Source organism: Oncorhynchus tshawytscha, linkage group LG05 (genome assembly GCF_018296145.1).
Source record: "Oncorhynchus tshawytscha isolate Ot180627B linkage group LG05, Otsh_v2.0, whole genome shotgun sequence".
Lineage (NCBI taxonomy): Eukaryota > Metazoa > Chordata > Actinopteri > Salmoniformes > Salmonidae > Oncorhynchus > Oncorhynchus tshawytscha.
In genome coordinates this window covers 38,350,728-38,364,538 of record NC_056433.1, presented here as the reverse complement: position 1 = coordinate 38,364,538, position 13,811 = coordinate 38,350,728, and the positions used below count along the sequence as shown (strand labels likewise).

At 40.7% G+C, this 13,811-nt stretch overlaps 1 protein-coding gene across 3 annotated transcripts in view; it reads left to right on the top strand.

Moving 5' to 3' along the window:
• The window catches only part of LOC112232971 (cGMP-dependent protein kinase 1-like), a 35,655-nt gene extending 23,500 nt beyond the window's left edge, over positions 1-12,155 (top strand). For all 3 annotated transcript variants that reach the window (XM_024400312.2, XM_024400314.2, XM_024400313.2), the window contains exons 14-21: positions 7,945-8,081; positions 8,323-8,412; positions 9,102-9,243; positions 9,490-9,653; positions 9,774-9,890; positions 10,000-10,062; positions 10,163-10,238; positions 11,691-12,155. In XM_024400312.2, coding sequence (XP_024256080.1) covers positions 7,945-8,081; positions 8,323-8,412; positions 9,102-9,243; positions 9,490-9,653; positions 9,774-9,890; positions 10,000-10,062; positions 10,163-10,238; positions 11,691-11,777 — 876 coding nt within the window. In that variant the 3' untranslated portion in view covers positions 11,778-12,155. The remainder of the gene's footprint in view (positions 1-7,944; positions 8,082-8,322; positions 8,413-9,101; positions 9,244-9,489; positions 9,654-9,773; positions 9,891-9,999; positions 10,063-10,162; positions 10,239-11,690) is intronic.
• Positions 12,156-13,811: the final 1,656 nt, after the last annotated feature.

The window sequence follows — 13,811 nt, the reverse complement described above, 5'->3', positions numbered from 1 at the left end:
TACCTGCCTGACTCTGATTTGGATTGCGACTCTTTGATCATTCCTTCAATTCTGATCAGTGCCCAAGTCCCTGCCGATGGAAAAACATTCTCACAGTGAAGCATAGTGATGGCAGCATGATGCTGTGGGGATGTTTTGGGGATGGAATTCTCGGGGTGACGCGAGGTGTTGGGTTTGCACCATACATGGCGTTTTCCTTGATGGTCAAAAAGCTCAATTTTAGTCTCATCTGACCAGAGTACCTTCTTCCATTAATTTGGGGAGTCTCCCATATGCCTTTTGGTGAACACCAAACATGTTTGCTTATTTTATTTCTTTAAGAATTTTTTTATGGCCACTCTTCCATAAAGCCCAGTTCTGTGGAGTGTATGGCTTAAAGTGGTCCCATGGACAGATACTCCAATCTCCGCTGTGGAGTTTTGCAGCTCCTTCAGGGTTATCTTTGGTCTCTTTGTTGCCTCAGATTAATGCCCTCCTTGCCTGGTCTGTGAGTTTTGGTGGGCGGCCCTCTCTTGGCAGGTTTGTTGTGGTGCCATATTCTTTCCAATTTTTAATAATGGGATTTAATGGTGCTCTGTGGGATGTTCAATGTTTCTGATATTTTGTTTATAACCCAACCCTGATCTGTTCTTCTCAACAACTTTGTCCCGACCTGTTTGGAGAGCTCCTTGGTCTTCATGGTGCCACTTGCTTGGTGGTGCCCCTTGCTTAGTGGTGTTGCAGACTCTGGGGCCTTTCAGAACAGGTGTATGTGTATATATATACTGAGATCATGTGACACTTAGATTGTACATAGTTGGACTTTATTTAACTAATTATGTGACTTCTGAAGGTAATTAGTTGCACCAGATCTTATTTAAGGGCTTCATAGCAAAGGGGGTGAATACATATGCACAGACCACTTCTCAGTTTTGAATTTTTTTGAAACAAGTTATTTTTTTCATTTAAATTCACAATTTTGGAATATTTTGTGTATGTCTATTACATGAAATGCAAATAAAAATCAATTTAAATTACATGTTGTAATGCAACAAAATAGTAAATAGACCAAGGGGATGAATACTTTTGCAAGGCACTGTATATTACATGGATTTACATGACTTTTAAAATTGCTTGTAGGATATGTAGGGAAACCAGGAGATGCTAAATGTGTTTATGTTAATTCCGATCAATAATTGTGAAACCGACAGTTATTTGCTTGACAATCACTGGCTGACAAAATTTTGTGACCGCCACAGCCCTAGTTGAGGTCGGGTGGTCGTGGAGGCCAGGTCATCTGATGCAGCACTCCATCACTCTCCTTGGTTAAATAGCCCTTGAACAACAAATGATAGGCTCAAATCAGACGGGATGGCGTATCACTGAAGAATGCTGTGGTAGCCATGCTGGTTAAGTGTGCCTTGAATTATAAATAAATCACTGACAGTGTCACCAGAAAAACACCCACACCTCCCCCTCCATGCGTCACGGTGGGAACCACACATATAAACATTATTTTGATTTGTTTAACACTTTTTTGGTTACTACATTATTCCATATGTGTTATTTCATAGTTTGGATGTCTTCACTATTATTCTACAATGTAGAACATAGTCAAACTAAAGAAAACACTTGAATGAGTAGTTGTGTGTTTGGAAGAATGTGTTTGATTTTTATGATTATATGACTGATCTTATGTTTTTTTTTTATTGTGTTGTATTTTTTGCTTCCTTGTATTTTGTATGTAACTAGGCCTATGTTTTTTTTTTAAACTTTCCTTAGGTCGTTGCATAAAATTGTGAATTAATTGCCCCCCATCTATCTTCAGAGTTCGTACTGTTAGGTGACCTAAACTGGGATATGCTTAACACCCCGACCATCCTACAATCTAAGCTAGATGCCCTCAATCTCACACAAATTATCAAGGAATCTACCAGGTACAACCCCAAATCCGGAAACACGGGCACGCTCATAGATATCATCCTGACCAACCTGCCCTCTAAATACACCTCTGCTGTCTTCAACCAGGATCTCAGTGATCACTGCCTCATTGACTGCGTCCGTAATGGGTCCGCTGTCAAACGACTAACCCTCATCACTGTCAAACGCTCCCTAAAACACTTCAGCGAGCAGAACTTTATAATCTACCTGGCCACTGTATCCTGGAAGGATACTGACCTCATTCCGTCAGTAGTGGATGCCTGGTTAGTCTTTAAAAGTGCTTTCCTCACCATCTCAAATAAGCATGCCACATTCAAAAAATGTAGAACTAAGAACAGATATAGCCCTTGGTTCACTTCAGACTTGACTGCTCTTGACCAGCACAAAACATCCTGTGGCCTATTGCATTAGCAACAAATAGCCCCTGCGATATGCAACCTTTCAGGGAAGTTAGGTACCAATAGACACAGTAAGTTAGAAAAGCAGAGGCTAGGTTTTTCAAACAGAAATTTGCGTCCTGTGGCACAAATTCCAAATGTTTTGGGACACTGTAAAGTCCATGGGGAATAAGAGTACCTCCTCACAGCTGCCGACTGCACTGAGGCTAGGAAACACTGTCACCACCGATAAATCCACGATAGACGATCATTTCAACAAGAATTTTTCTATGACTGGCCATGCTTTCCACCTGGCTACCCTTATCCCGGCCAACAGCTCTGCACCCCCCGCAGCACCGCTTCTCCTTCACCCAAATCCAGATAGCTGATGTTCTGAAAGAGTTGCGAAATCTGGACCCCCACAAATCAGCTGGGCTAGACAATCTGGACCATCTCTTTCTGTGTTTTTATGTCTCATCAAATTAAGGATTATATTTTGCAAGATTTTAAGAATATATATATTGAAAGTAGTGTCCTTTTAAAAAAAAAAACTTTGCCTTGGACCATTTTGTATTGGTACAAATATAGCTTGGGAACTTATCTGCCACAATTGTTGCAACCCCTATTACTAGCCTGTTCAACCTCTCTTTCGTGTCATCTGAGATCCCTAAAGATTGGAAAGCTGCCACGGCCATCCCCTTCTTCAAAGAGGGAGACACACTAGACCCAAACTGTTATAGAACTATATCCACCTGCCCTGCCTTTTGAGCACTAAGTTAACAAACAGATCACAGACCATTTCGAATCCCAATGTACCTTTTCCGCTGTGGTTTCTGAGTTGGTCATGGGTGTACCTCAGCCACGCTCAAGGTCCTAAACGATATAACAATGGACAATAAAAGACAGTACTGTGCAGCCGTCTTCATCGACCTGGCCAAGGCTTTCAACTCTGTCAATCGCCGCATTCTTATCGTAGACTCAACACCCTTGGTTTCTCAAATAACTGCCTCACCTGGTTCACCAACTGCTTCTCAGATAGGGTTCAGTGAGTCAATGGGGGTGCCACAGGGTTCAATTCTCGGGCCAACTCTTTTCTCTGTATATATCAATGATGTCGCTCTTGCGGCTGGTGATTCTCTGAAACCATTCTGTACACTTCCGGCCCTTCTTTGGACACTGTGTTAACACTGGAGTGATAGATGTGCAGGTAGAGATACTGGGGTGCAAAAGAGCAAAAATAAATAACAATATGGGGATGTGGTAGTTGGGTGGGCAATTTACTGATGGGCTCTGTACAGGTGCAGTGATCAGTAAGCTGCTCTGACAAATGATGCTTAAAGTTAGTGAGGGAGATATAAGACTCCAGCTTCAGTAATTTTTGCAATTCGTTCCAGTCATTGGCAGCAGAAAACTGGAAGGAAAGGCAGCCAAAGCAGGAGTCAGCTTTGGGGATGACCAGTGAAATATACCTGTTGGAGCGCACGCTACGGCTGGGTGTTGCTATGGTGATCAGTGAAAAAACGGAATATCTCCAACAAGGAAACATCACGGCATGAGAAAACCCTCTAACACACGGTAACACAAAACAATCATGGACAAAACAGAAAAGGTAGACGAGAGGTTAAATAAGGAACATAATAAGGGAATAGAAATCAGGTGTGCGTAATCAAGACAAAACAAAAGGAAACATGGATCGGTGATGACTAGAAAGCCGGTGACGTTGACCGCCGAACGCCGCCCGAACAAGGAGAGGAGCCGACCTCAGCCGAAGTCGTGACACAAAGACTTATAGATGACCTGGAACGAGTCAACGAGAGCATAAAGGTCGCAGTGGTGGGTAGTATATGGGGCTTGGTGACAAAACGGATGGCACTGTGATAGACTACATCTAATTTGCTGAGTAGAGTGTTGGAGGCTATTTTGTAAATGACATCGCCAAAGTCAAGGATTGGTAGGATAGTCCGTTTTAACAGGGTATGTTTAGCAGCATGAGTGAAGGAGGCTTTGTTGTGATATAGGAATCTGATTCTAGATTTAATTTTGGATTGGAGATGCTTAATGTGAGTCTAGAGGGAGCGTTTACAGTCTAACCAGACACCTAGATATTTGTAGTTGTCCACATATTCTAAGTCAGAACCGTCCAGAGTAGTGATCCTAGTCGGGCTGGCGGGTGCGGGCAGCGATCGGTTGCAGTGCATGCATTTAGTTTTACTAGCATTTAAGAGCAGTTGGAGGCCACGGAAGAAGTGTTGTATGGCATTGAAGCTCGTCTGGAGGTTTGTTAATGCTAAATTGTAATTATTTCCCCACTATGGCCTATTTATTGCCTTACCTCCCTAATCTTACTACATTTGCACACACCGTATATAGATTATTCTATTGTGTTATTGACTGTGCATTTGTTTATCCCATGTGTAACTCTGTTTTGTTGTTTTTGTCGCACTGCTTTGCTTTATCTTGGCCTGGTCGCAGTTGTAAATGAGAACTTGTTCCCAACTGGCTTACCTGGTTAAAAAAGGTGAAATAATTTTTTTTTTAAAGTAGAATGTATTCTCAGTCAACACACATGATTAAATAAAAATTAAATATACTATATATGTAACGGTTTTCTTTTGGTGAAGTAGAAGCGGACCAAAATGCGGCGTGGTGGTTATTCATGTTTTTAATAAAGGAAAACTATACATGAATAAACTACAAAACAATGAAATGTGAAAAAAAACAGCCCTATCTAGTGCAAAACACAAAGACAGGAACAATCACCCACAAACACACAGTGAAACCCAGGCTACCTAAATATGGTTCCCAATCAGAGACAATGACTAACACCTGCCTCTGATTGAGAACCATATCAGGCCAGACATAGAAATAGACAAACAAGACCTCCAACATAGAATGCCCACTCAGATCACACCCTGACCAACCAAAACATAGAAACATACAAAGCAAACTATGGTCAGGGTGTGACAATATATTGGAATCGCGGATGTTGATTTTGGGAGGCCTCCAATACAGAAAAGGGAACAACCACTTTTTCTGTTAACTTCAATGAATCACGATCCACCATAGCATGTCAACAATGACAACGGTTGGCTACTGTTTAAGTGATAGTTTGACGGTCAAATCTGTGTATTCGTGTGTGGCCAGCAACTTTTATAGAGAGACCGCAACTAATTATTCATGCCATTTGAGAAAGAAATGTATAGCGTTCTAAGTCCAGCGACCCCAGCGCTTATGACAAAATTAACAGTACAAAATCGAAGGTATTGATCTGTTTTAAGCAATTGATCTTGTCATCATGTTTACTATAAACTTTTCACATTCTCAATCTCAGTTAAAACGGATGTGTAATTCCCCCCAATTCAATGGGGTCAGCTTTTGCAATGTAGTAGCACATACTGTCCACATCATGGAAAGTAGCAAAATATAAATTAATTAGATATAGAAAATGTATATAATATCTTAATTTAGGATGACCGTAAATATAGTAAACTCAGATTTCTCCAATAATAACATCTTAATTTTTAAGAAATTTAAAATACATTCTTAAGCACAATTTAACTGGGTGCTCTAGAAAGAGCTCCCATTGTGACTTTGTAGCAGCCATTTGTTTGTCGCAACTTTCCTAGTTTTGGATCACTGTAACCACCAAACATGTCCCCCTGTACCTCTCCTTTGAGAATGAAAAAAATATGTTTTGAGGGATATGTATACTTTCGGAAGGGACTGTAGCACCAGGTTATTGCTAGTTACTCATTCTAATACCGACTGAACCTTCATGTTAACCCTCCTGCTGTGTTCCGGTCGTAGGGGATATGGGCCAAGGGGATATGCCATATCCTGGGTTGATGACATACAGTTGAAGTTGGAAGTTTGAAAGAACTGTTTGGCCATAATGACCATTGTTATGTTTGGAGGAAAAAGGGGGAGGCTTGCAAGCCGTAAAACTCCATCCCAACAGTGAAGAACGGGGGTGGCAGCATCATGTTGTTGGGGGTGCTTTGCTGCAGGAGGGACTGGTGCACTTCACAAGATAGATGGCATCATGAGGAAGAAAAATTTTGGATATTGTTACGTTCGTCAATGGAAGTATCGGACCAAGGTGCAGGGAGGTAGGCGTACATTTTAAATTATTAAATGAACACTGAAAAAAACACCAAAACGAAACTTAACGCCTAGTGGGATAAACAGCACAGTACCAAAAACAGGATCCCACAAACTACAGGTAGAAAAAGGCTGCCTAAGTATGATCCCCAATCAGAACCATACCCGGCCAACAAAGAAATAGAAAACATAGATTGCTCACCCTAGTCACACCCTGACCTAACCAAATAGAGAATTAACTTCTTGATGCACCCATCCCGTTAGCGGGATCATTTTCGTCAACATCCGCTGAATTGCAGAGCGCCAAATTCAAATTAAATTACTAAAAATATTACATTTTCATGAAATCACAAGTGCAATATAGCGAAACACAGCTTAGCTTGTTGTTAATCCACCTGGCGTGTCAGATTTCAAAAAAACTTTTAGGCGAAAGTCTACCGAGTGTTTATGTAAGGACATCTCTCTCAGCAGACAAAACATTACAAACAGCTAGCAGCCAAGTAGATTGGTCACAAAAGTCAGAAAAGCAATAAAATGAATCGCTTACTTTTGATGATCTTCGGATGTTTGCACTCACGAGACTCCCAGTTACACAATAAATGTTCCTTTTGTTTGATAAAGATTATTTTTATATCCAAAAACCTCAATTTGGTTGGCGCGTTATGTTCAGAAATCAACAGGCTTGAGTGATCACGACCGGGCAGACGGAAATTCCAAATTGTATCCCGTAAAGTTCGTAGAAACATGTCAAATGTTTTTTATAATCAATCCTCAGGTTGTTTTAACAATAAATAATTGATAATATTTCAACTGGACTGTGGCTTCTTCAATAGGAGAGAGAGAGAAAATGTCTGCTCCAAGCTGTTGAGCATGCAAAACACATCCAATGACGCAATGTGATCTTTCTCGCTCATTTTTCAAAATAAAAGCCTGAAAATATGTCTAAAAACTTTTCACACCATGTGTAAGCCATAGGAAAATGAATCTGGTTGATATCCCTTTAAATGGAGGGAAGGCATGCAATGGACTAGGGAGCTTTCAAAATAATACTTCCTAGTTGGATTTTCCTCAGGTTTTTGCCTGCAATATCAGTTCTGTTATACTCACAGACAATATTTTGAGAGTTTTGGAAACTTTAGAGTGTTTTCTATCCTAATCTGACAATTACAGTTGTGCAAAAAAGTATTTAGTCAGCCACCAATTGTGCAAGTTCTCCCACTTAAAAAGATGAGAGAGGCCTGTAATTTTTATCATATGTACACTTCAACTATGACAGACAAAATGAGGAAAAAAAATCCAGAAAATCACATTTTAGGATTTTTTATGAATTTATTTGCAAATTATGGTGGAATATAAGTATTTGGACAATAAACCTTTGTTATCTCAATGAAGTCTAATAAAACAGATCACACAATCTTCGTATTATCAACTGATGAAAGCTTACTGTTCCCTTTAACGTGCTAGAAAGCTAAATTCAATGTTAAATGGCTCTTTTTAGATCAAAAGTTTAACTGTTGTTTGTTGTTGTTATTGTTGTTTTCCGCAGGTGACCACTCTGCATCATGGAAAGTACTTTGCCATGAAGCGGGTCAGTAAGAAACACATTGTTGCCAAGCGACAGGAGGAGCACGTCCTGTTTGAGAAGAGGATCCTCAAAGCCATCAAGAGTGACTTCATTGTCAGGTGATTGTGGGGTGCTAGGTGACCGCTGACCTCTAACCTTTAATTAACATCCAAGCATCATTATTTAAGCTCACACTTAAATCCTCTTTCTTCCCTTGTCAATCGATGGCTTTCATTGGTCACTTAAAGTACCATGAAATATAAAGAAAAATCAGCAGACACTGCTGTAGCCCTCAAAGTTCCAGGAGGACTGAGGATACTGTACCAACTTTAACCCTGTTTTCTCTCTCTTGATGTTCAGGCTCCATTCTGCCTTCAAAGACACTCGCTACATCTACATGATTATGGAGTTCTGTGTAGGAGGGGAGATCTGGACCAAGCTCAAAGAAGTGTGAGGAAACATGGCTGACTAAGGGCGTTTTCACACATAGTTTTGAGCTATAGAATCAGAGTTTGACTATTTTGTTACATTGTATTTTTTTTCATTTGATTCCATTGGATTCACATTGCCAAATGTCAAATGAACAAAAATGTCTAAACAAAACCACATGTCCATGCAAGTAATTTGCTATTTGACAAACATTCTCACATTTCTCCATTTGTGATTATAATGAAGCGTCACTTGTGTGTCCCAATCTTCATATTACTTTCGCTTTGGTGTTCCAACAAATTGCGGGAGCATCGGATACACTCATAAATGGTTGCTACTCACAGAATGTTTCAGAGATCTGAAGTTATGATGCTGTGTGGATTTCATAAGATGCTAGGAGTTCAACAACCAATAATACTGTGTGACTCTGGTTCTTTTCCTGTGTTTGGTCCGAACCACACCACGGTACGAATTAAATCTGACCAAGACCACCGTTTTTGAATGAACCATGATGCACTGTTTAGTGCACTCCCAAGTGCCGAACTAAGGGGGTAAATGCACCAGAGTTTGGAAAAAAACAACCAAACCATTTTGGAGTGAAATCCCCCTAAGTCTTCTCATTCAGATAAACACAACTGAGGTTGTAGATTCTTCAAGACATTTAATTAAGATGAAAATTGTATTGTCTGCATTGTCTCTGTTTTTTACAGTGGACGATTTGATGAGCCCATTGCTGTATTCTGTGCTGCCTGTGTAGTGGAGGCCTACGCCTACCTCCATAAAAAGGGCATCATGTACAGAGACCTCAAGCCTGAGAATCTGATGCTGGATGCCAAGGGCTACGTTAAACTGGTAGGCGCTAAATTACGCTTTCCCTCTTTCACTGCTTCAATCTTGTGTACTTTTTATCTCTTGTCACATGTTTCTGTGTACGTGCCTTCTAATCTCAAGTAAATCTTGCTTGGATGTGAACTGTCCAGCTGTGAACGTTAATGTATATCACAAGAGACTATGTACTTGCGACGCCAAATAGTTAATGCATTCATAACTCTGTTTGGATATGTGTGGGGGTTTGAATGTGTGTGTTTTTACACCTAGGTGGACTTTGGCTTTGCTAAGGAGTTAGTGCACGGTAATAAGACCTACTCATTCTGTGGTACTCCGGAATACATGGCCCCAGAAATCATCCAGAACCAGGGACATGACTTTGCTGCTGACTTCTGGTCCCTGGGCATCCTAGTCTATGAGCTGCTGGTGGGGAGGTACTGTACACATCCGCACAGAAAGATTTAAAGCAGCTAGATATTTCAGTTAACAATTCTTCATTTTTGTAAAGTATTATCTAAAATACTGTTTTACCCTCAGACTGTTTTACCTTTCAGCCCACCATTCTCCAGTTCTGAGCCCGCGAAGATTTACCCTAAAATTTTGGACGGGGTGCTCAAGTTCCCACCTTACATGGGCGAGGGGGCCAAGTCCCTCATCAGTAAACTGTGCAGGTGAGAGATGGGCCACCCTATGTTCTGGGGTGTTAGGTGCTGTTCTAACTATGTCTCAGTTAAGTGTAAGTGTTTTGATTGGTTATTGATGTTGTGTTATGGCCCATAGGCCTCGACCGGGTCAGAGGCTGGGAAACACCAAGAATGGGATTAAAGATGTACGCCACCACAGGTAACAATGATGACCCAACCGTCCAGTGTGTATGACCCATTATTTGGTCTCTCTCTCTGAGGACTCTCACCCGCTCCCCATTTCCTGTGTTCCACTCTAGGTGGTTCAGCAGTATGAACTGGCACAAGCTGCGTGTGGGCCAGGTGGAGGCTCCTACAATCAGACTCATACGCAAGGTCAGTCTAGCCACAGCAGGTAAATTTAAAGGTGTCCTTCGAAGGATTTATAAATGGGTAGGAATACTTTATCATTTTTATCATCATTCAACTTTTTGTTATTTTGTAACAGATGTCTCTTTCCATTCATCAAATGGCCGTTACACAGTTTGGATTGATAGATTTTATTTGTCCTAAAAAATGCATATACACACATTCTGCAATGCAGATGTAGGAGAACAGTGGCTAGAAAACATTTCCTAGAAAGGCAGCAACCTAGGAAGAAACCTAGAGAGAAACAGGTCAGGGTTTTATAGCCAATGGCAGAAGTGCAGAAACTGGATCAGCAGCACGACGAGATGGACCAGTTAGACAGGGGATGGGGACAGCCAGGAGTCATCAGGCCATGGTGCTAGGGCATTTTCACTGCAACCAAGAGTAGAATTTTGTACTCATTTGAAAACCATAATGCAATTTTTCATAGCATTTTGGTGTGGAAGGCTAGTCTAGGCAGGATAATTGTACAAGATCAATAGGGGAGCTTTTTGAGCTGCATGTATCATGTCTTCACTGTTCTTTTATGCATATATTGATGCACCTGGCCTCTCAGGTGCATATCAGATATTCCTATTTGTTCTTGTGGATTCATAATGATAATTGATGCAGCTTTGAATGCTTTTATGCGTGGTATGATTGCTAGTTAGCCTACTGCAGATCTGGACAAATGATCCACCTACCACTATTGTCACTATGTATCACGTTTCAGGAGAAGACGCAGATGCAGACAGTGTCGAAGTAACACAAGTTTATTAATAGAACAGGGGGCTGGCAAAACGACAGGTCAAGGGCAGGAATAGATCAGTAATTCAGATCAGAGTCCAAAAGGTACAGAATGGCAGGCAGGCTCAGGGTAAGGGCAGGCATAATGGTCAAAACCGTGAAAACTAGAAAAAGACAGGAGCAAGGGGAAAACTGCTGGTACGCTTGACGAACAAACTGGCAACAGACAGAGAGCACAGGTATAAATACACTGGGGATAATGGGGAAGATAGGTGACACTTGGAGGGGTTGGAGACAAGCACAAAGACAGTTGAAACAGATCAGGGTGTGACACTGCAAATGGTGGATAGAGGGCAGGATAGACAGTTAGACTGGTTGACAATATTATGGTATAGTAAAAGTTAGCGTGTGGAAAAGCATAGTGCACATTAATATATGGGAGGTGCATGCAAGCAGATGAGGAAATTTGGCTAGGATGGAAGAAAGTATATAAGAAATCCACAAAAGAGCTAATGTAAACCAGGGAAAAGACACACACTCCCCTGTGCCCAATAAAAAAAACACACAACCTTCCCCAAAGCAAAAAAAATATGTTTGATTATCCTCCCCTATTTTATTAACTGTCATATCCAGTGTGACTGTCATTCCCAGGCAGCCAATGATATGAGCTCCCCTCCCCCTCTTTTCCTCCAGGGTCCGTGCTACATCAACTTTGATCGCTTCCCCTTCGACCAGGCTCTGGCTGATGAGGAGTTCTCCGGCTGGGACAAAAATCTCTGAACCAGAACCTGAACCAGTCCAAGTGAGTCAGAGTTCAGAGGTCACGGGTTCACTGATAGATTTACCCAGATCAGACTACTTCTTGGTGACATTGGTTTACCCCTTACCTTTAAGACTCTGAACGCAATGTAGGGGTAGGGACACGTGTGCTCATTGAAAGCTGTATGTGTGTGTTGTGCCCAAAAGAAAGATTAATTAATTTTTAAAAAGTTTGGATGTAATGTCTCATGCTGGACAAAGAGATGGTTTTACCGTTGACCCTCATTGTACTTTGTAATTTAGGATGGCATTATTGTTAGTCTCTGTTGCTTGTAACATATACTGTCTGTATAGAATACTCAATGTATGTGTTTCACATTAAAATAAATGTATACGTCACCAATGACCCTTAAATGTATACATAGAGGAGAAAAGGTGCTTCAGTACATGTCAACACTGCTGGGTGGAGGCTGAACAGGAATGCAGTCTGTTCCAAATGGAATCCTATACTGTGGTTTGGTACAGAGCACAGGTTTGGTATGACGTCAAGTACTATGTAGTATTTGAACATCATCACACACTTCCTCAGTGTCTGTTAGCTTGACTTAAGCTATTTTACTTGACTGTGGTGAATCAATCAAGTCATTAGACCTCTAAGGACAAACAACTCTTAGCATGAGGGAATAATAAAACAACAAATCAATATACCTAATCTGTGATGGTGGTCTGAAGTACATCTGATTTATGTTGGATTAAAAACGAACTGGATGATTGATCAACATGTTTGGTACAAGTGGAGTACAAATTGCCATTGACAATACTACTATTATGATTAATAATATTTTGTATATGCTGCCAAGGACAGCTTCCAGTGTTTGTTACTACTGTTTTTCATTTGTGTATATCTTCCAGGCCATCTTTGTATACTGAACAAAATATAAATGAAACAGTGTTGGTTTCATGTTTCATGAACTGAAATAAAAGATCCCAGACATTTTCAATACACACATTTGTTTACATCCCTACTAGTGAGTATTTCTCCTTTGCCAAGAAAATCCATCCACCTGACAAGTGTGGCACATCAAGAAGCTAATTAAACAGCATGATAATTACAAAGGTGCACCTTGTGCTGGGAACAATAAAAGGCCATTCTAAAATGTGCAGTTTTGTCACAGAACACAATGCCAAAGATGTCTCAAGTTTTGAGGGAGAGTGCAATTGGCATTCTGACTGCAGGAATTCTACCAGAGATGTTGCCAGAGAACTGAATATAAATTTGTCTACCATAAACTGCCTCCAATGTTGTTTTAGGGAATTTGGCAGTATGTCCAACTGGCCTCACAACCGCAGACCACGTGTATTGGGTCGTGTGGGCGAGCAGTTTGCTGATGGCAATATCCAGCAACTTCCCATAGCCGTTGAAGAAGACTGGGACAACATTCCACAGGCCACAATCAATAGCCTGATCAATTCTATGCAAAGGAGATGTGTCACACTGCATGAGGGAAATGTTGGTCACACCAGATACTGACGTGTTTTCTGATCCACGTCCCTACCTTTTTTTTATGTATCTGTGACCAACAGATGCATATCTGTATTCAGTCACGTGAAATCCATAGATTAGGGCCTAATGTATTTATTTCAATTGACTGATTTCCTTATATGAACTGTAACCCAGTAAAACCTTTGAAATTGTTGCATGTTGCATTTATATTTTAATTTAGTATAAATAACAATTTGTTCTTAAGACTCACCTGGTTAAATCAAATCAAATTAAAGTTTATTTGTCACGTGCGCTGAATACAACAGACCTTACAGTGAAATGCTTACTTACAGGCTCTAACCAATAGTGCAAAAAAGGTGTTAGGTGAACAATGGGTAAGTAAAGAAATAAAACAACAGTAAAAAGACAGCCTATATACAGTAGCGAGGCTATAAAAGTAGCGAGGCTACGTACAGATTAGTCAGGTTAGTCAGGCTGATTGAGGTCAGGCTGATTGTACATGTAGATATGGTTAAAGTGACTATGCATATAGAAATAAAGGTTAAATAAAT